Genomic DNA, 21,487 nt, shown 5'->3' with positions numbered 1-21,487 from the left:
AAAACCAGCAATATTGACATTACCTCACTGTTTGGTTCTAAAGAAAATATGTGGATGGAAAGCAAAGGTATACAGCAGTCACCATGAAGAAGGTAAATTATGGTTTTGTTCTTTGAAAAATAAAATGGTTCTACCCCTTGTACGAATGACTGTGACATATTTTGAGGCTGCAAATGAGGGTTACAAGTGTCACTACTACATATGTCAACAGGCAAACTATTCCAGAGTTAAAAAGCAATAAAGCAAAAAGCGCGTTCTCCTAACTGAGAGTGAACCTTATAACATAGAGATCAGAACGATTAGATGACCGAGTGAACTAACCACCGGTCCTAATGGACAGTAAATCATAACGATAACAAGGTCACGTGTCCTTAGGGAAGCGTAAGAATTGATAGGCAACCATGCAGTGAACCCTTTGCAGGAGGGAAGACTAACATGCGTGCTAGCTAGTATATGCAGAATTATGTACACGTTGTAGCTTATTGATAAGATAATTAGGTAATCCACTGTACAAACAATTCGAAGGTCCAGGTCACTAATAGCAAGAGCATTAGCGAGGGTATGTCAAGACTGAAAACTGAGAAACTTACCAAAAGCAATTTGAAATATCTTAATCATTTATATAAGTTTATGCGTAACTGCGTAAGTGAATACGAGTTGCGTTGAACATTGGTGAATACGTAAGTGACTACGAGTTGCGTTGAACGTTTCTAAAGAAAGAGGGAACATTTTTATTCTACGTAAGGATTTGAGTTTTATAATCAGGACCTTTATCCGATTTTCAATTCTATTTTTTTTATCAAATATTTGGTTTTTGTCTTAGGCAACCAACCACAATGGGAAGAGGAAATAAATACTCAGTGTGATGTAACTTATGAAGACTGTGTGATGCGGCTTCACAATTTCTGCTGGAAGAAAGTTCAAATTGGTGATGATAAAGTCGAGGCAAAGAAGATTATGTTGTATGCCGCTATGCGTTCTTCTATTGAAAATGAAATATTTCTTGATATCGGGTACTACTGGCAGTTACCAACTTGCCGAGAGGTAAGCAAGCTTAAATAACTCGACCTGTGTAAAAAAAACTGTTAAATAGGAAAATAAACCTCCCCCTTAAATTGTTATGCTCCTTTTAACATAACAACTGTCTTTTTCTGCCAGTGGCATAATAATATTTAAATTAATTAGTAGCTTTTATCAGTAAAGGTGTCTCTGTTATTATGAGAAACTGATATACCACGTAGACAATCAACGTTCAAGCTGACTTTGCTTCAGTGCTGCAAGCTATATGTATTTTCATGATGAGAGTTAAAAGTAGCAAAAACGTCGGTGCAGGAAAAATAACTTTTCATTATTGATAATATTGTTTTACATTAATATATATCTAATTAAAAATGATTAGGACCATTAACATCCTGCTAACCATATAAATATGTCTAGTGAGCAAAGACAACTCTAAGCTAAATGGTACAATTGGGGTTTCACCCATTTTGTGATAGGCTACTGTTGTATAGATACAGTTAACATTACGTGAAGAGATTTGGCATCTACCATCTAACCTTAACCATTTACTAATTCACTACAACAACCTTAATCAATGATATTGCTTTACAACCTTACACTGTCATTTCTCTGTGTATTCTCTCAAAAGATTCTCAACTTGAATGATGCCATTGTATTGCATGAGAGACCATTCGTGTTTTTCAGAGAAGGGCAATTGCCTCTGACAATTATATTGAACAAAGTAGTTCCCCCTATCTGGAAATATAACGAAGAAACAAATGCAAAGGTTGGTTGAAATAGTTAATTTTTAAATAAATCAGCTAAAAAACTATCATGTTACTAAGCTTGAATAATTTTTGTGTTTCTTCGATTTCTTTATTACCAGCAGAAGCACATATGTGTAATAGAAGTGTAAATTGATTTCACTGAATCATCAATTACATACAAACTAGTGTATGCCACTTATCGTTTGTATATTGTGGAGTAGCAATCCTGTAGTTTAACTATAAAGCCTACACACAAAGTTGCACAAGTAATTGATTAATAAGTATTTGCTATTGTGACCGCCACATCCATCAATGTGTCCAACTTAGTTTTAATTGTTATTGTCAGTGCCAATAAAAGAAATGGCTTCATCAAACTGTTAGTATACTGATCCTGTGATGACACGTTTCACGCAAAACAAATATTATTATAATATATTGTATATGACATTCTGCTGGTAAGTTTATTACTGAGCTTAATGCCGGTTCGGCTTCCATCATTTCATAGAAACCAGTCATTTTTGTGCAAAAATAAGGTAAAATAGATTTCTTATTTTTAATGGTAGTCATTTATGATCCCGTAGCGATATAAAAGTAGATCCGTTGAAAATAATTTAAATTTAAAATAAGAATCACTTTATAAAATTACCTTTTTTATAAAATTACCTTAATTATTTCTAGTAAAGTCATCGATGAAAGAATGATGAAATTATTTGAAAGAATTTCTTTCAACAAATCTACTGATCAAAAACCCCAAATTGACATTAATTATGTCTTTTATATTTCCTCTAAAGAACTCAAGACCAAGGGATAGAAATAACGACCACGAATCTTGCTAAGATCAAACAACCCGCAACCTAGAAAAATGTCAATAGTTACTACTATAAAGGCCTGCGTATTCATAAGTTTACATTGTTTTCCCAAATAAGTTAAAGTATGTTGAATTGAAGTAATGGCATATTCATGTAACAACTGCTTATTTGCCTTCAAAGAAAATCAGTTTTCGTACAGTTGCGATTACGTACGGATGTTTCCTACCATTTACCCTGGAAAAGGGGGTCTCCGACAAAACAGACGGATGCGCATGTTCCTTCCAAGCTGGCCAAGGGCCGTATCTTGTGGACTTAATGTTCTCACTGAAGGTTAGTTGCTACGCTTTAGTTAACTTTTTGTAATGTATGTTGTTGTTTTTTAGCAAAGTATATCCTTCTATGTTCAATATTTTGCTAATTTCTAATATTGCATTACAAACGGTGTACATTTAACGGCAGCTCTGGATATATCATCTCTATTTCGTTCTCTCACAACTCCCATTCTCACGATGTTCAATGTTGTCTGTCTGTATGTATTTGTGTATGTATGCATGGGTGTATGGGTGGGTGTGTGTGCGTGCGTGTATGTATATATGTGTCTAGAGTGTACGCAAAATAAATAGAGCGCGACTCAATTTTAGAGTAATGCTACATCTCTATAGTTATTACTGTCTCTCTAACTTAAAAGTAAAATTAGAAGGAAAATCCGAACAAATAAAACACATACTACATCCCTTCACAACTAGCTGCCATTGACATTTCTCTTCAGTTATCAAAACAGCTATACCCCTTTGTTCTTCCATTCAAATTTTAAACAAAAGTGTCCTTGTAACCCTGACTATGCACCATGCCTCAAAACAAGGACATTGCTCACCTAGGTCAAATGTCACTGGAGTGTTACCATAGGTAGTTTTTTTGTTTGCCACTAGACGTCTACGGATGCCTTTAGGTGATACTTCCTCACACTCTTATTGATCGTTGGGCGCTTTGAACGGAGGATTTCTAGTTTTTCTAGTTTATGTCCCCTGCTCGAAACCGGATACTACATGCATACCAAATCTTTTAGAAATCAGAGGTATGAGAAAGAAACCGAATTTTCTAAACATATTCGGGGATTGAATCGTTGTAGATCAGTTCCTTGAGACTGCCTGGGATGTGAATAAAATAGTCTAACAAATTCTAATTCTGGTAATGTAAGAACAACACGTGCACACTATTTGTGAATAATATTTTGTGATCATCGTATTACGGTACATATTTATTTATTTTCACTAATCATATTGAGTAGCGCATGATTCATGACTTCATTTTGCGCTAGACTGATTGATGATTTTTCCACCCATGTTTTGGCTGTGCCCAGTGACATTGCTCAGGTTAATACTCCCTGAATAGAATGGTTACAAAAAAATTACTTTTGTTTTGGTGCCCAACATTTATGCGGATTTATGCAGAATAGCTTCTCCTAATAGACATTAACAGCAATATCAAATTTTCAACCTTACAAGCTTTTGACCTTACATGCAAGCATGCAGTTAACACTGTATATTGAAGCTGAAATGTCAAAAGTCTCCCACGCTAAGGTAGGATAAGATACAAACAATAAAACACTGAATCTCAACCATAGAGGCATATGCTGCCATCATAACACTGATCATGTAACTGGCACATTTGAGTGGGCATTCTTACATTAACAACTTGTTAAGGTGACAGAGGTTCACATGGACTGTAATTCATGGTGCTGCACTATGGGGGCTTTATGGTGCAAAGGTGACTATCATATTTGATACCGTTGAGGTAGGGATATGTGAGGTCGAGTTTTGATGCAGGTCAGGATGACGTCTGCCATTTTTAATTTTATATTTTCTTCTCATGCCGTTTAACTGCTTTTATAGCCAGCATGGTATGCCGAGAATAAGCAGCTAAACCATCATACCCCCCCCCCCCAAAAAAAAAACGTTACTACGATATGAATATTATGTATCCCTTAACCTATGTGCTATAGTTTAACGACACGGTGCATGACACATTGCGTACAGTTGACCTAAATAATGTAAACAAGTACAGATTACATAATGCAAATACCGGTGCTGTGGCCGAGTGGATAAAAACGGTGGCATCTGAGGCAATGAGGCTTAGTAATCAGGAGGTTCCGGGTTCGATACCTGGCCGGGTAATATTAAGGTGGGTTTTTCATCCAAGAGCAATCGACGGTTTTCCCATCTGAATTGACTTTGTAAATTGAAAAAAAAAATCCCAATTTGAATTCAAATGTTGAACCGGAAGCCACCCGACGTGTAAATTTTAATCCATAAGCCCCTACGGGTTTCTTGTGGTCGCTTAAACGTCGTAATAATAACTGCTGATTATCATCATGATTGTTATTATGATTCTGATTATTATCGTCATCGTCATCGTCGTCGTCATCTACATCGTCATCGTAAACATAATCGTCATCATGATCATCATCATGGTCATCATCATCATTATCATAATGATCATCATGATCATCATCATGATCATCATCATGATCATCATCATGAACATCATCATCATCATCATGATCATCATCATGATCGTCATCATCATCATCCTCATCATCATCATCATCATCTTGATCATCATCACCATCACCATCACTATCATTATCATTATCATATTTGATACCCGTTAGAGTATAGGGATATTTTAGGTTGAGTTTTGATGCAGGTCAGGATGACGTCTGCTTCTTTATATTTATATTTTCTCCTCATTTCGTTTAACTGCTTTTAGAGCCAGCATGGTATGCCAAGAATAAGAGAGCTAAACCATCATACCTCCTCCCCCTCATCATCATCATCATCATCATCATCATCATCATCATCATCATCATCATCATCATCATCATCATCATCATCATCATCATCATCATCATCATCATCATCATCATCATCATCATCATCATCATCATCATCATCATCATCATCATCATCATATAATTATTATTACTATTATAATAATTGATAACTAAAACTTTATTTTAGATGTAAGAGTTTAGTATTTGGTTTTGTTCTGGCAGTATTTACACTTAAGAGCGCCCATTACAAAGGAGTATGTGCTGGTAATCATGAAACAATGGGATGTGTATATAGGTCTCGAAATTATTAAATTATTGATATGCCATTATATTTCAAGGAATCCAGTTTGTCAAGAAATGAAGCAACCATACCTTCAACTGGGAATGCTACTGCAGGAGATACACACAAAGAACTACCATCAGCAATTGTAAAAACGGAAGAAATTGCTGTTAGTGATGAGTCTCTTCAGGTAACTGTTTAACCGATGATGTATTCTACGAAGAGTAACTTCAACGGTTGAATTAAGCTTAATAGATTGTAATTTATAAGTTACTGATCAAACGCCTTCACGGGAAAGATAATGCGAAAGTGTGAACCAAAATGAACCTTTATCACGTATTTGTATCCGATATCATTATTGTAAGTAATTTATTACACTATTCGTAAAGTGCTTTGCGCTGCTACCTACGAACATACTTCCGGGTCTCCCTCCACGGCCTCTTTGTTCAGAATTTATCATTTTGAACTAAAATATCTGCGTTTTGAATCGAGTTTTAAGTCGACTGGAATGAAATTGGGTTCACGCTCTGTCGCTTAGATTATTTAGTATGTAATTTGTCGCAAAGTGTTTACGCGAAAGAAACTTAGCACCAATGAATTATACATGGAAAATATCGTCGTAGCTTGTTATATGATTGTTATTAAAACATGTAAATACAATAAAAAATCATCGCTTTAAGGATTTCCTTTGTATGTGAATGATCATGAGATAACGAATTTGGATCAATTTTTGAACTTCAAATACTTTCGCCTTTACAACCAGTGCAGATCATATTCATGAAGTATGCACACTATGATTCTGCACCTATTTCGCTATTTTAGGGTACGTTGTTGTTTGTAAAGTTGGGGCAAGCTGAGGCAATCTCTTCGCAGCAAAAACAAGTGCGACAAGTTCTTCTTTTCTTCCTGATAATTTAAGTCCTCGCTCCCTTAGAAAGTCGTTCAAAGCGTTTGGTTGTAATATCAGAGAATAATAGCTTATATCATGTTGATATTCCATAGTTTGTGCATTAATGAGTGGTTACCATGACAATGGATACTCTAAATGTGGCTGTTATTGTAAACATTTTCCACCTATTTAGGAACAATTCTCAGTATTTATCGGTAGTTGCTATGACAACGGTTCCTTAAACTGTACCTATACCTGCTTTGGATGGTACCACTGTTTTCACAGAGCACAATTACTTATGTTTTGTCACCAAAATCACTACTTTTCTTTCATTATTTTAGAAGTTACAGATGATTTGTACTGTTTTTTGGTGGTTGCCATACCAACGGCTACACAAAAAGTTGCTTAACGTAAGCCAAGGAGCTTAAATTGTTTAATATACACTAATGCATCATTACAGACCATGAAACTTGGTTCAGTGATGTTGGTCACCAGGCATAGGGTTTCAACCCCACTATACGAACTGTAGTTTCAAGGAGATAAGAACGTACTCCTGTCCATTATTTTCAGTCAATTGTGACATTCCTTGTGCGATAGTTTAGTCAACTGTGTGCATTACATGTTGTTTAGTTCCATACGTATCCTATTGCAATATACTATCAATTTATTGAGCATTGAGATCTTGAAATTGAGTTTTCTGCAGTAGATTGACAGCAATGTTAACCTCTAAACAAACCAATTTGGTGATACTAGTGATTTGTAGTTGGATTTATGGCAAACCAATTTGGTGATACTAGTAATTTGTAGCTGGATTTATCACAAAAAAATATGGTACGAGCAATAAATAATTCTACAGTATCAATGAGAACCTTTTTGTTTTATAATCACTTGGGCTTATACAGCACGAATATCACTTCTGTTATCTGAATAAACGTTCCTGGTATAATTGTTCCTTCCTTACATCATGCGCAGGTGACATCTGCAGATGAAGTATCAATTCGTACTGGAGAGAACACAAAGAAGGACGAATGTAAGTTGTGTATTAAACTGCTAACGGTTGTAAAAACATGTATTACAGGACTAAACACCTAAATTGCTATCTGCGTATCCACGTACACCATATGATTTGAGGATTTCTTGGCGATTGTATTGGAAGCAATGGAACAAATGAAGTGATCGTCAAAGGTTAGTAAGCCAATCATTATTCCGTTAAATGACGAAAGAGCAATCAATGGATGGTACCAAGATGGATTCCTTCTCATGTACACAGATTTGGTACGATCTCGGTCCACGTGTAAAGCATGAACCATCAATAATCGCGCAATCGAGGACTTTATATAAAAAGAGAAAGAGAATTGTGAAAATCGATAAATTAGTGAAAACTTCATACAAACAACAGTCTGTTAAATATAAAGACTTTTTCAACTGCCTACATATGTCATTTTTGTCTTTCTTTTTCGTTCGTTAGGTGATTCTCATTTCATCAGAACAGAATCAATGATCGGCAATGCCGGTGGAACGCTACGCATTCAAAATACCGGTGTCAGTTTAGAAATACCTCCCGGTGCTCTACGACGTGATTATTTGATCCAAATTAGAATAATTCCACATCATTATCTGGATGAAACTGACTTATCGTTTGCTAGTAACTCCTCAGTAGTGGTAGAACTCCTTCCCAATAGCGTTAAGCTTTCAAAACCAGCAACATTGACATTGCCTCACTGCTTGGTTCTCAAGAAAAAATGTGAATGGAGCGCAACGGTATACAGCAGTCACCATGGAGAAGGTAGGTTATTATTTTTTCTTTAAACAATAAAATATCGTCACCCCATATACGAATGACTGTGTCATATTCAGGGGTGGCAAATGATACAGCGGAATGTTTCATGTACTCATTAATCAGAGTTACAATCACGTTAACAATCACGATGATGATTATGATGATGATGATGTTGATGATGATGATGATGATGATGATGATGATGATGATGATGATGATGATGATGATGATGATGATGATGATGATGATGATGATGATGAGGAGGAGGAGGAGGAGGAGGATGAGGATGAGGATGAGGATGAGGATGGGGATGGGGATGGGGATGAGGATGAGGATGAGGATGGGGATGGGGATGGTGATGGGGATGGGCGTGGGGATGAGGAGGAGGAGGAGGAGGAGGAGGAGGAGGATGAGGATTGAATAGATTCAAAAAGCATCAAAGTGAAAACTAAACCATACAAAATTTATTTATAAATTCATTTAATATTGACACTTCATTATTTATCTTTTGACTAAAGATATAGTACTTCTGATGAAGGATGAGAAAATTTTACGGATGACTCAGAATTAGCTTATAGCCAAAGAAAATGTCACTCTTGGTGAAAATAAATTGCATACCTAGAATACGTTGCTCAATGTCTAGTATAAGGGTTGAAGTAATTTGACAATCCAAAAAAAGGTGCTCTATCGTTTCATCGTGACTCCCACAGAATGTGCAACTTGCATTTTCCTTGATATTCATGCGACAGAGTAAATGATGAGTTCGCAGTATACGGTGGAGAAAACGGTATTGAAAATAACAAATCTTGCTTTCTCTACAAAAAATGAAAGGAATACGGAAAATAGTCTGCCACTGCAAATCAATAAACTCAAAATGATTTCCCCATTTGTTAATAGCTATTGAGGAACAATTATAGACTTGATCAATGACCTATAAATGTGACGAGAGAAGGACGGTATTTGATTAAGGTTGTCTAACCCATTATTCTCAATTTTGTCATTGTTAAATGCGCCCATATTATATTTCCAATGTCTAGGTATTGCAGAGACAATACCATAAAATAGAGTAAATGGAAAAACAATCTAAGGAAAATTTCTGTTTAAAACTAGCTAAAGATAATAGATAACCATTACCGTCCAACAAATCGCCCACCTAATGACGCCCTTTTCATACATAAATTTATAGAAGAAAATCTTTCTATCAATTTTCAAAGATGAATTATTCCAAATAATTTCATTTCGAAAATTGGCCACTTTTTTTTTTTTAAAGAAATAGCATGACCAAGCTCAACAGACATCTCTTATAAAATAATTATCAATTAAAACACCACCAGTTTGATAATTACATTTAAATAACAATTCTTTCCCATACTTCTTTAAATGGAAATCTAAAATTAACTTCCAATAAGCCGTTATATCATTAATGTACCTTTTAACCCAAGAACATATGAGACCCTGGATAAAGGAACTAATGTGAGTTGCTTTTAAGCCGCCATGCTCGATTGAACCAATTAAAGTATTACGCTTAATCTTATCTGGTCTTCCAGCCCAAATGAAACGAAAGAGGACAGTCTCAAGATTCTTCAGAAAATTCAATGGGGGTCCGGAAGAACTTGAAAAAGAAAAACAAGTTGAGAAAGGCCTAAGGTTTTAACAATTGTTATCCTTCTAATAGGGGTCAAATCACGAGTGGACCACATATTTAACTTACTCTTAAGGCGGGATAATTTAGGAGTATAATTTAAGTGAAAGAGATTGTCTCTGTCGGTATCAAAAGTAATACCTAACACCGTGACATGGCCGAGGGTCCACGTAAATTTAAAACCAGTAAGAAACAAAGGTTTATCAAACAAAAGAGGTCCCAATGGGAAAATATTTGTTTTTTCATAATTAATTTTTAGAACGGACGATACCTCTAAAGAATGGAAAATATCTACAACTGCAGTTAAACTTTGTTGGGTACCATAAAAAAAATGGTAGTGTCGTCAGCATACTTTAAAATTTTAATTTCATGGTTCAAAATAGAAATTCCATGTATTAGTGGAGAGTTATTAATAACTGACAAAATTTTTGCCCAAAGAATAAAAATATAAGGACTAAGTGGGCATCCCTGCCTCACTCCCCTTGAAATTTCAAAATAAGGAGAAGAATATCCATTATTACAAACGCAGGCCGAAGTATTAGAGTATAAGGTCCGCACCCATCTACTAAACCCTCATCGAAGTTGTAGAAATTAAGACATTTAAAGATAAAATTCCACTCTAGGCGATCAAAAGCATTTTCAATATCAACCAATAGGAGAAAACCAGGGATATTATATTCCTTACAATAATCAATGCAGTCCAAAACAAAGCGGATGTTTTCTCCTATAAATCTATGTTTAATAAAGCCGGTTTGATTTGGATCACAGTTTTCACTGGTATATAAGGATTGGTAAAAATCTAATAATTTACGGAGGATGTCATCGTTGTTAATAATATCAACCCCATCATCTGATTTCAATTTACGAATTACATTACAGCTCTTATTACGCGTTTCTAAATTAAGAACATATTTCGTAGCCTTTTCTCCCTGTTCCACCCAACGGGCTCTAGAACGAATAATTATACCTTGTAATTTGTAGTCAATTGGTAATTGATAGACAACTATAGTGAACCTGTTGCAGAGGGGCAGACTAACATGCGTTCTAGAGGGTACATGAAATAAACCTCTGACAGCAGCATTCTGTACGTGATGTAGCTTATTGATAAGAAAATTAGGTAATCCACCGTATAAACAATTTGAAGGGTCAAGGTCAGTTACAACAAGAGCATAAGTAAGGGTATGGTAAGAATGACAACTGAGATACTTAATTTGCGAGTCATTTAAAGGTGACCACAAGCAATTTGACATTCTCTTATTGATGATTGAAAGTTTTAATATACGAACAGGTTTACTTTCAGGGTCGAGTTGCGTTGTACGTTTCTAAAGGACAAATGTTTTATTCTAGGTACTAATGCTCTCAGTTTTATAATCAGGAACTTTCTCTGGAGCTCAATTCCATTGTTTATCACATATTTGTTTGTTTTCTTAGGCAACCAACGACAATGGAAAGAGGAGAGAAATACTCAGTGTGAGCTAACCCATGAAACCTGTGTGATTCGGCTTTACAATTTCTGCTGGAAGAAAGTTCAAATTGGTGATGATATAGTCGAGGCAAAGAGGATTATGTTGTATGCCTCTATGCGTTCTTCTATTGAAAATGAAATATTTCTTGATATCGGGTACTACTGGCAGTTGCCCAGATGCCGGGAGGTAAGCAAGTTTAAATAACTCGACCTGTTTAAAGAAAAAAAAAACTGTTAAATAGGGGAAATAACCCCCCCCCCCTCCCCCTTAAATCGTTAAGCTCCTTTGTTACATAACACCTGTCTTTTCTGCCAGTGGCATAATAATATTTAAATTAATTAGTAGCTTTTATCAGTAAAGGTTTCTCTGTTATTATGAGAAACTGAGATACCACGTAGACAATCAACGTTCAAGCTGACTTTGCTTCAGTGCTGCAAGCTATATGTATTTTCATGATGAGGGTTAAAGTAGCAAAAACGTCGGTGCAGGAAAAATAACTCTTCATTATTAATGATATTGATTTAACTTAATATATATATAATTAAAATGATTAGGACCATTAACATCTTGCTAATCATATAAATATGTAATAGTGAACAGAGACAACTCTAAGCTAAATGGTACAATTGGGGTTTCACCCATTTTGTGATAGGCTACCGTTGTACAGATACAGTTAACATTATACGTGAAGGGATTTGGCATCTACCATCTAACCTTAACCATTTACTAATTCACTACAACAACCTTATTCAATGATATTGCTTTACAACCTTACACTGTCATTTCTCTGTGTATTCTCTCAAAAGATTCTTAACTTGAATGATGCCGTTGTGTTGCATGAGAGACCAGCCATGTTTTTCAAAGAAGGGCAATTGCCTCTGACAATTACATTGAACAAAGTAGTTCCCCCTATCTGGAAATATAACGAAGAAACAAATGCAAAGGTTGGTTGAAATAGTTAATTTTTAAATAAATCAGCTCAAAACTATCATGTTATTAAGCTTGAATATGTTTTTTTTCTTCGATTACTTTATTACCATCAGCAGAAGAACATATGAGTAATACAGAATGTAAAATAATCTTTCTGAATCATCAATTAACATTTTTGTAGCGAAGTAAAGCAATAACGTATGGTCTAACTTAAGCGTGCCAAAAAGTTCCACAAGTTATAAATTAATTAAAGTATTGCTATCATGTTACTAAGCTTGAATAATTTTTGTGTTTCTTGGATTTCTTTATTACCAACAGATGCACATATGTGTAATAGAAAATGTAAATTAATTTCACTGAATCATCAATTACATACAAACTAGTGTATGCCACTTATCGTTTGTATATTGTGGAGTTGCAATACCGTAGACTAACTATAAAGCCTACACACAAAGTTTCACAAGTAATTTATTAATTAGCATTTGCTATTGTGACCGCCACATCCATCAATGTGTCCAACTAAGTTTCAATTGTCATTGTCAGAGCCAATGGAAGAAATGGCTTTATCAAACTTTTTTTGTAATGTGATGACACGCAAAAAAAGAACACATTTAAGTATTTTGTATACGACATTCTGCTGGTTAGTTTATTACTGAGCTTAATGTCGGTTCGGCTTCCATCATTTCATAGAAACCCGTCATTTTTGTGCAACAATAAGGTAAAATAGGTTTGTTGTATTTAATGGTAGTAAATATTTGTATTATTACCTCGTAGTTATTTAATTGTAGATCCGTTTAAATAATTTAAAATTAAAATTTGCATCACCTTTTAAAATTAAATGCGGTTTTGTTAGTAAAGTCATATATCAACGAATGATGACATTATTTGAAAGTATTTGTTTCTACAAATCTATTGATCAAAAACCCAAACTTGGCATTAATACTGTCGTCTACATTTCCTCTAAAGAACTTAGACCAATGTATATAAATAATGACCACGAATCTTGCTAACATCAAGCAACCCGCAACCTAGAAAAATGTCAACAGATACTACCATATAAGCCTACGTATTCATAGGTTTACATTGATTCCCAAATAAGTTAAAGTATATTGAATTCAATTGAAGTCATATTCATGTTTTAACTGCTTATTTGCCGCCTTTAAAGATAATCAGCTTTACCACAGTTGTGTTTAACGAAGGAGATTTCTGTACGTTTAACCTGAAAAAAAGGGGTCTCCGACGAAACAGACGGATGTGCATGTTTCTTCAAAGCTGGCCAAGGGTCGTATCTTGTGGAATTAATGTTCTCACTGAAGGTTAGTTGCTACGCTTTAGTTAACTTTTTGTAATGTATTTTGTGTTTTTTAGCAAAGTATATCATTCTATGTTCAATGTTCTACTTATTTCTAATATTGGATTACAAACGGTGTACATTTAACGGCAGCTCTAGATATATCATCTGTATTTCGTTCTCTCACAACTCCCATTCTCATGATGTTCAATGTTGTATGTGTTAATTCAGGTATGTGTGTATGTATGTGTGTATGCGCATATGAATATATATATATATATGTCTAAGAAGTACACAAAATAAAGCGAGACATCAATTTTAGAGTAACGCTACATCTCTATAGTTTATTAACCGTCTCTCTGACTTAAAGGTAAATTACTTGAGAAACAACAAAAGGTAAATCCGAACAAATAAAACAGTTATCAAAACAGCTATCCCATTTTTTCTTCCATTCAAATTTAAACAATAGTGTCTTTGTGACCCTGGAAATGCACCATATACAAAAAAGGGACATTGTACACCCAGGTTAAAGGTACCTAGAGTGTTCCTATGGGCATTTTTTTCCTCTGCCACGAGACGTCTACGTATGTCTGTATATGATACTTCCTTACACTCATATTGATCGTTGGGCGCTTTAAACGGAGGATTTCTAGCTTTTCTTCCACCCATAGGTTACGCATATCCGATACGTACTTCCTTGTGTTTGACATTTTTTAGGATTCCCAGGTTACAGTGCAGTTGTTTTGCTTACCTTAAGTCATCATATATGCAACGGTAACTGCAGATAACAAACCAACCGCGTACATAGGTCTTTTAGGGGCCCCCTTTTCAAAACCAAATACTACATACACACCAAATCACCAAATCCTTTTGAAATCAGAGATATGAGAAAGAAAACGAATTGTCTATATACATCTATAACATATACGGGGATTTAATTGTTGTAGATCAGTTGCAGGGGTTGCCTGGGAGGTTTGTAAAGTAGTCTAACAAGTTCTAATTGTGGTAATGTAAGAACAACACGTGAACATTATAATAATATTTTTTCAAACACCTACAATGTGATCATCGTAGAAAAGTATATTTTTTTATTTTCACTAATCATATTGAGTAGCGCATGATTCATGACTTCATTTGGCGCTAGACTGACTGATGATTTTTAACCCATGTGTTTTTGGGCCGTGCCCAGTGAAATTGCCCAGGTTAGTACTCCCTGAATAGAATGGTTACAAAAATGATGTTGTTTTGGTGCCCAACATATTGATTACAGTTTATTAGTTTCCAAAGGGAAATATTTCTGCGGATTTATGCAGGGAATCTTCTCATTATAGAAATTAACAGCGATATAAAATTTTCAACCATGCAAGCTTGTGACCTAAGTTGCATGCATGCAGTAAACATGGCTGTTTATTGAAGCAGATCTGTCAAAACTCTCCCACGCTACGGTAGGATAAGATACAGACAATCAATACTGATGATGCTCAACCCTAGAGGCATATGCTACCATCAAGACACTGATCATGGAACTGGCACATTTGAGTGGACAATGTTACATTAAAAATTCGTTTACGTGATAGCGGTTCACATTGGATGTAATAAATGGTGCTGCACGAATGGGTGCTTTAAGGTGCAAATGTGACTATCATATTTGACACACGTTGGAGTAGGGATATATTAGGTTGACTTTTGATGCAGGTCAGGATGACGTCTGCCATGTTATATTTTATATTGTCTTCTCATGCCGTTTAACTGCTTTTAGAGCAACAAAAAAACCTTACTACGATATTACTACCTTATATTTCACTAAGGGCTATGTGCTTTAGTTTAACAGGGGCGCCATGGTGCATGGCACATTGTATAAAGTTGACCTAAATGACGTTAACAAGTACAGACTACATAATGTATTTACCGGTGCTGTGGTCGAGTGGATAAAAGCGGTGGCATTTGAAGCAATGAGGCTTAGTAATCGGGAGGTCTGGGTTCGATACCCGGCCGGGTCATAGTAAGGTGGTTTTTCATCCAAGAGCAGTCTATTGTTTTGTCATCTGAAATGACTTTCTCAATTAAAAAAAATCCTTATTTGAATTACAATGTTGATCTGGAAGCCACCCGAAGTGTAGGTGTTAATCCATAAGCCCTTACGGGTTTCTCCCATATTTGTGGTCGCTTAAACGTCGTAAAAATAACTGCTGGTTATTATTATTATTATTATTATTATTATTATCAGGATGATTATTATTATTATTATCAGGATGATGATTATTATTATTATTATTATTATTATTATTATTATTATTATCAGGATGATTATTATTATTATTATTATTATCAGGATGATTATTGATAAATTAAACTTCAGTTAAGGATTTTTCCAAAAAAAGTTTATTATTTGGTTTTGTTCCTGCAGTATATACACTTAAGTGTCTAATACAGAGGAGTATGTGTTGGTAATCATGAAACAATGGGATGTGTATATAGGTCTCGAACTTACAATAGTATTAATATGCCATTATATTACAAGGAATCCAGTTTGTCAAGAGCTGAAGCAATCATACCTTCAACGGGGAATGGTACTGCAGGCGATTCACAAGAAGAACTACCGTCAGCAATTTCACAAACCATAGTTTGTGACAAGATTCTTCAGGTAACTGTTTACCCGTTGCTATATTCTACGGAGAGTAATTCAACGGTGAAATTAAGCTTAATATATTGTAATTTATTAAGTATTGACCAAGGCCTTCACTGAAAAGATTCCGCGAAAATGTACACCAAAGCGAAACTTTATCGCGTAATTGTCTTTGATATCATTATTGTAAGTTATTTCTTACTTACATGATTTCAGTCCGTTCTCAGCTCTTTTTGCTCAAATCACGCCTTTTCTCCCATCAGCCTTACCTGCAATATTCGTAAATTGCTTTACGCTGCTACCTACGAACACACTTTCGGGTCTCTGTCCACTGCCTCTTTGTTAAGAATTTATCATTTTGAGCTAAAATATCTGCGTTTTGAAACGAGTTTTAAGTCGAGAGGAATGAAATTGGGTTCACACTGTCACAGTTACACTGACATCAACTTGTTGGAACCTTCTCACGACGTAGATTTTGGCCGTATGCTACGGGACGTGTCATCCACATGCGATGAACACACAATGTTCATTTATTTGAGAAGAAATGATAGCTTCCTCTATTCTGCCCTGCACTGTGCCTGATACACAGTGTATTCTCCACATGTAGTCGTCACCGACGAGAGAACATCTCATCCCTTAGAGATGGCCCGGGAGAATTTGTTTGATCTCTTGCTTAATCTTCTGATCGGTGTACCCCGAAAGTTACCGGACTTTAAAATTCACTTTGTTTCAAGACATCATATTGCTGAAACTTCATGGCTAGCCGCTTTCACGGGTACCGCGAGAGCATACGTCATGTCAAAAATCTTTGTCAAAATAAGAGCAGCAGCTCGGAGGTTTATTTCCGTTCAAACAGATTTAAAGACCAACTATGGAGACAATTTTGTTTTTGGGGGGGGGGGGGGATTTTCCATTAATTTGGGAGTTAACATACCCATAATCAACATGTGTAAAAAATAATCTTCGGAAACCTACTATAACCCATCAAAAAAGACCACGAAATGGACATTTTGGATAGTCACGTGACATGAACCTCTGGAATGTCTGAAAACAGAGATTGACCCAAAGGAGCCTCTGGTCACCGTGTGACGTCATTGTTTGTTTTCCGCGAATATTAAACGCTGATATAGGCACGGTTTATACACAGATAGCGAACAATTGTACATTATTTGACTTCCAATTTCGAGCGTTTGAAAAGCTGTTAGCTTAAGACAAGAACACATGAAGGTAAACAAATAGTTTGAAGACAATTTTCAGAAGAAAAGTTGGTTAAATTGATTATTTTATTAGCAAAATTTCCACTCAAATGGAAGCAGCTTTCACAAAGCGGAGCGTCAATAGGTCCGTTCGGTACAGTATACTGTAGAACATGCAAGCAGCTTGTCGATTCCGTAATACAATTTGATCGCAAGATAACGTAAACTGAACAGAAGAATAGACCTAAAAGATGCCTCATGCCTGATGTGTGGCGGCAAAATGGCTTACGTTACTGTCAAAGAATTACCAAAAAGACACTAAACATAATCGAACAACTACGAGAAGACGCTGACCCGAATCGACCATGTAACTCACTACATGTACTAACAATGCTACCTTAGGCACGGTATATACACGGTCATCTCTTACAGTAAATATTATACTGTCAATTGCGTGATATAATGTTACATGTAAGGACGTCCAGAGCTTGTTTACGAGGAGACTTGAAAGGGTCAATTTCACATTAGCTTTGTCCGACACAGCTATCAACAGTATATAATTTCCGCAGAATGAGACATTTGCAGCATACACAGAGGCAGGGTCATGCATGTGGACTCATGGGCATGAGATACACCGGGTGCTGAAAATCTTTCCGCGTGGATCTCACAAAATTGATCCAAAGTCTGCGGCGTTTTACGTCGGTTCTTTTACTCGGAAATCTAAAAAAGCTGATGCTTTTGTTGGGTGAGGTATAACTGCAATCTCCAACAACACAGAATTGTGGCTTCTCGGGGGAAATGGAGTAATATCGTTGATGTTTTTGGCAGCTCAAGTATACAACTTTACACACTAAAAGTATTGTTGTGAGTGAGGTATACAAACAGTGACGTCACATGGTCACCTGATGTCTTCGGAATGTTTCAGGAATGTCTGAAATAGGTTTCATAAAAAGCTGACTTTTTCCCCCATTTTTCACGTATTTAACGTCCGAAATTGGTAAAGTTAATTACAGCAATGTAATTGGAGTGAGTTAAGGGTTACATACATGCAAAATGGTGGGATTTTATGTTCATCGAAAAGTCTCCATAGTTGGTCTTTAAAGGTTTCTACGGTCGGTTCGTTGCTGCGCAATTCTAAACATAGGCATATTTTGGCAGACAATGTATAGGAATGTGAATGATTTGCGTGGAGAAGATTTATGAAATCCTTCATAAATTTTCAAAGCAAAACGTTTTGTGGTTAAATGAAGAAATAATTAGGATCACCTTTCTAAGATTATTTTATTCACGATGGTTCTCCAGAACATCAACACTGTCTTGATATGAGAGTACTTTTCACTTATACTTCGTTTTCATAGAACTTATCAGGAGAACTTAGCATATGCTGGAAGGCGGTTGGAAGGAACCTTAATTTGACCAACGGACAACTCGAAAATCTCGAACAAACGAATCATACATCTATCCAGGAGAAGATATACCAAATGCTACTTTTGTGGAAACGGAAAAGAGCAAGCGCTGGAAATTATGTCGATCTCGGAGATGCTTTGAAAAAAGCAGGAAGAGTTGATTTACAAGAATATTTGCTCAAAACATATCAGCCTACATGAGTTGAAATGTAGACAAACGCCAATTCAAACAAGAACAATCGAACCAGCGGAAGTAATTTATATGAATTGCAACGAAGAGTAGAATCTTGTATATACTAACACATCTTCAGATACCAACGAATCGTTCCCTTTTAATTGTTACACAAGAAGACAGTTTAATGCTTTAATGCTCAGTTATGTATTAAAATAATTTAATTTTTTGTTGTGACTCTCATGTTAAACTGAGAAGTGGATTCATATTTCATTCGTTAATGTGAATTTTTGAACAGGCTGCGACCTTTCATTGTGATATCTTGTTGTAGACTCGGTGTCAATCATGTGGTTACGAATACCAGTAAAACCAGTTACGCAGGATTAAAATTGACTTCTACTAGCCTAATCGTGCTATATATTGATACTGAATAGGAAACAGCACAATTTGTTACGGGATCAAGGCTGACCAAAAAAGACGTGGTAATGGTTAATCAATGAATGTTGTATATTAAACAAAAACACAGCCTTTGGGGTGTGCACGAGTTTGAATAGATTAGTACTTACATTATTTATTCCAATTTTAAAGAGATATTCTGTGCAGTCTGCACTGACAGTTCTGTATATCATTGCTGATATCTCACTACACACTTCAGATACCCAATAAGTAAGCAATATATTGCAACCAGAAATGAAATCAGCCCAGGGGATCTTATATATTATTAAAGATGCTTTTTCTCTTTGAGTGGTTGAAGTAGTACCTACACTCACGTTAATGATACTTGCTATAAAGTATTGAAAAGTATTATTACTATGTAGGATTAGATAATTTATATCATCAAATTCATTTTCTTGAACTTGTGGGACTACATCTCATGTCGCTAGTTATTGCATTTCAAAATACTTCTTGATAGGCTTAATGAAAATTAATAATAACAATTATAAGACGAAGAAAAAGAAGAAACTTTGCATTTAAAGTTTCATTGATGTCATTCATCACTTTGTTTTTGCGACTGGACAGTTTGATGGACGAGAACAAAACAATAATACAAGATACTACCAATACTATTTGTTGTTATTATAATTCATCATGGATGATTTATCTAATATTACAAAGGGTGTGACTCGAGAAGCAGTTTCATTAAGAGCCAGTGTCTTTTGAACTATCGTCTATGTTGCTGTATACACGCCCATTATACTCGTGTGTGCATTTGGCAGTGTGTTTGTTCTAGTCTTATTTATCCGCTTCAGAGAATTGCGCGAAATCATCAACCACTACTACATTTTTTGTTTGACGGTAACCGACTTTCTGACAGGATTGCTTGCGATGCCACTTGCGATTTCAAACCGTCTGTTAATTAGCGATTTCACTTGTCACGCCCCGTTAAGGTCTCATTTCTTCCTACAGGCAAATGTCTTCACTTCATCTTCAAAGGCTTTGTTACTATGAATAACCGTTGATTGATATATCGCGGTATCTCGTCCGTTCATATATCACGTCATCTTGAATTCGAGGAAAACCATTAAGATCGTAATTTTGGGGTATTCATTCGGAACGGTGTTTGGAACTCTGCCGGTCTGGAGTTTCGGTGGAGACCCACATCAATGGGTGTTAGAACTTGAACAGTACGATGGCCCGATACTACCAATTCAAGCGCCCTGTGCTTCATTCCTAATACCCTTTTGGCTTATATTACTGATCATTGCGTAATGTGAGAATTTTCTACATCGCATACCTCAGAATGGATACTGCATCAAACAGCAGGTCTCAGAGGGCAACGTCTGTTGAGTGGAAAATGAGCTTGCGCACTTCAATAACCAGCGCCATTGTACTCGGTGCATTTACCATTATTTGATTACCACAAAGTTTGAGGACGTGTTCGAACTTTATCTTGTGATAGATCTGAAACCACATTTAGCTGTCCAAACCTTTTGTGAGATGTTAACTTATATCAGCTATTTATTGAATCCTATCATCTATGGATGGTGTAATGAACAGTTTAGAACAGCCTACAAGCAAATACTGAAAGACTGTGGTTGTTAGACTTAGGTTCTAAGTTATAAGGTAAACGACTTACAATAATATGGATGGGGGATAATTACTAGGCAGTACTTCTGTCTCTTATTCAGCGTCGTTCTTTGGTGCTTTTGATACCCTTATCCGCAAAATACGTATACAAATTTGGATCCTAAGATAAGCAAACTGAAAATTCGGAACCATTATAATATGTTTTTTTTTTGGTTCAAAGTCAAATGACTAAGCTAGAAACACCAATAAGGATAGCAGTAATTCACTTGTAGCAAAATGTTCGTTCTGGAAGCTGGTCACTTCGCCCAACAATCATTTCGCCCAACTGCCATTCGCTGAACCTTACCATTCGCCCAACCTTGTTGGTCATTTC

General features: G+C 35.8%; 1 protein-coding gene across 2 annotated transcripts; it reads left to right on the top strand.

The window, feature by feature from the left end:
• Nucleotides 1-827: 827 nt before the first annotated feature.
• On the top strand, nt 828-20,289 carry LOC139978052 (uncharacterized). Of its 2 annotated transcripts, XR_011796889.1 has the most exons (11): nt 828-1,044; nt 1,649-1,786; nt 2,756-2,905; nt 5,747-5,878; nt 7,550-7,607; nt 8,046-8,363; nt 11,431-11,651; nt 12,272-12,409; nt 13,561-13,711; nt 16,208-16,330; nt 18,867-20,289. XR_011796889.1 is itself a non-coding variant. In XM_071988002.1 (10 exons), the coding sequence occupies exons 1-10, from the start codon at nt 889-891 to the stop codon at nt 16,228-16,230; spliced, it is 1,485 nt and encodes a 494-aa protein (XP_071844103.1). In that variant the 5' UTR covers nt 828-888; the 3' UTR covers nt 16,231-16,901. The 2 variants fall into 2 exon arrangements, 1 of the variants encoding a protein (XP_071844103.1); XM_071988002.1 differs by lacking the exon at nt 18,867-20,289 and having other exon boundaries at nt 16,208-16,901.
• Nucleotides 20,290-21,487: the final 1,198 nt, after the last annotated feature.

The sequence above is a fragment of the Apostichopus japonicus genome, chromosome 12 (assembly GCF_037975245.1).
Source record: "Apostichopus japonicus isolate 1M-3 chromosome 12, ASM3797524v1, whole genome shotgun sequence".
Lineage (NCBI taxonomy): Eukaryota > Metazoa > Echinodermata > Holothuroidea > Aspidochirotida > Stichopodidae > Apostichopus > Apostichopus japonicus.
The sequence above is the reverse complement of the archived record's forward strand: the minus strand, read 5'-3'. Positions and strand labels throughout refer to the sequence as shown.

What these genes read in the sequence shown, in the direction of transcription:
- LOC139978052 (XM_071988002.1), top strand. Translation starts at nt 889, where the DNA reads ATGCGGCTTCACAATTTCTGCTGGAAGAAAGTTCAAATTGGTGATGAT. An exon ending in GAACACAAAGAAGGACGAAT is followed by an intron (nt 7,608 to 8,045) that starts GTAAGTTGTGTA and finishes TTCGTTCGTTAG; the next exon opens with GTGATTCTCATTTCATCAGA. An exon ending in CAGCAGTCACCATGGAGAAG is followed by an intron (nt 8,364 to 11,430) that starts GTAGGTTATTAT and finishes TTGTTTTCTTAG; the next exon opens with GCAACCAACGACAATGGAAA.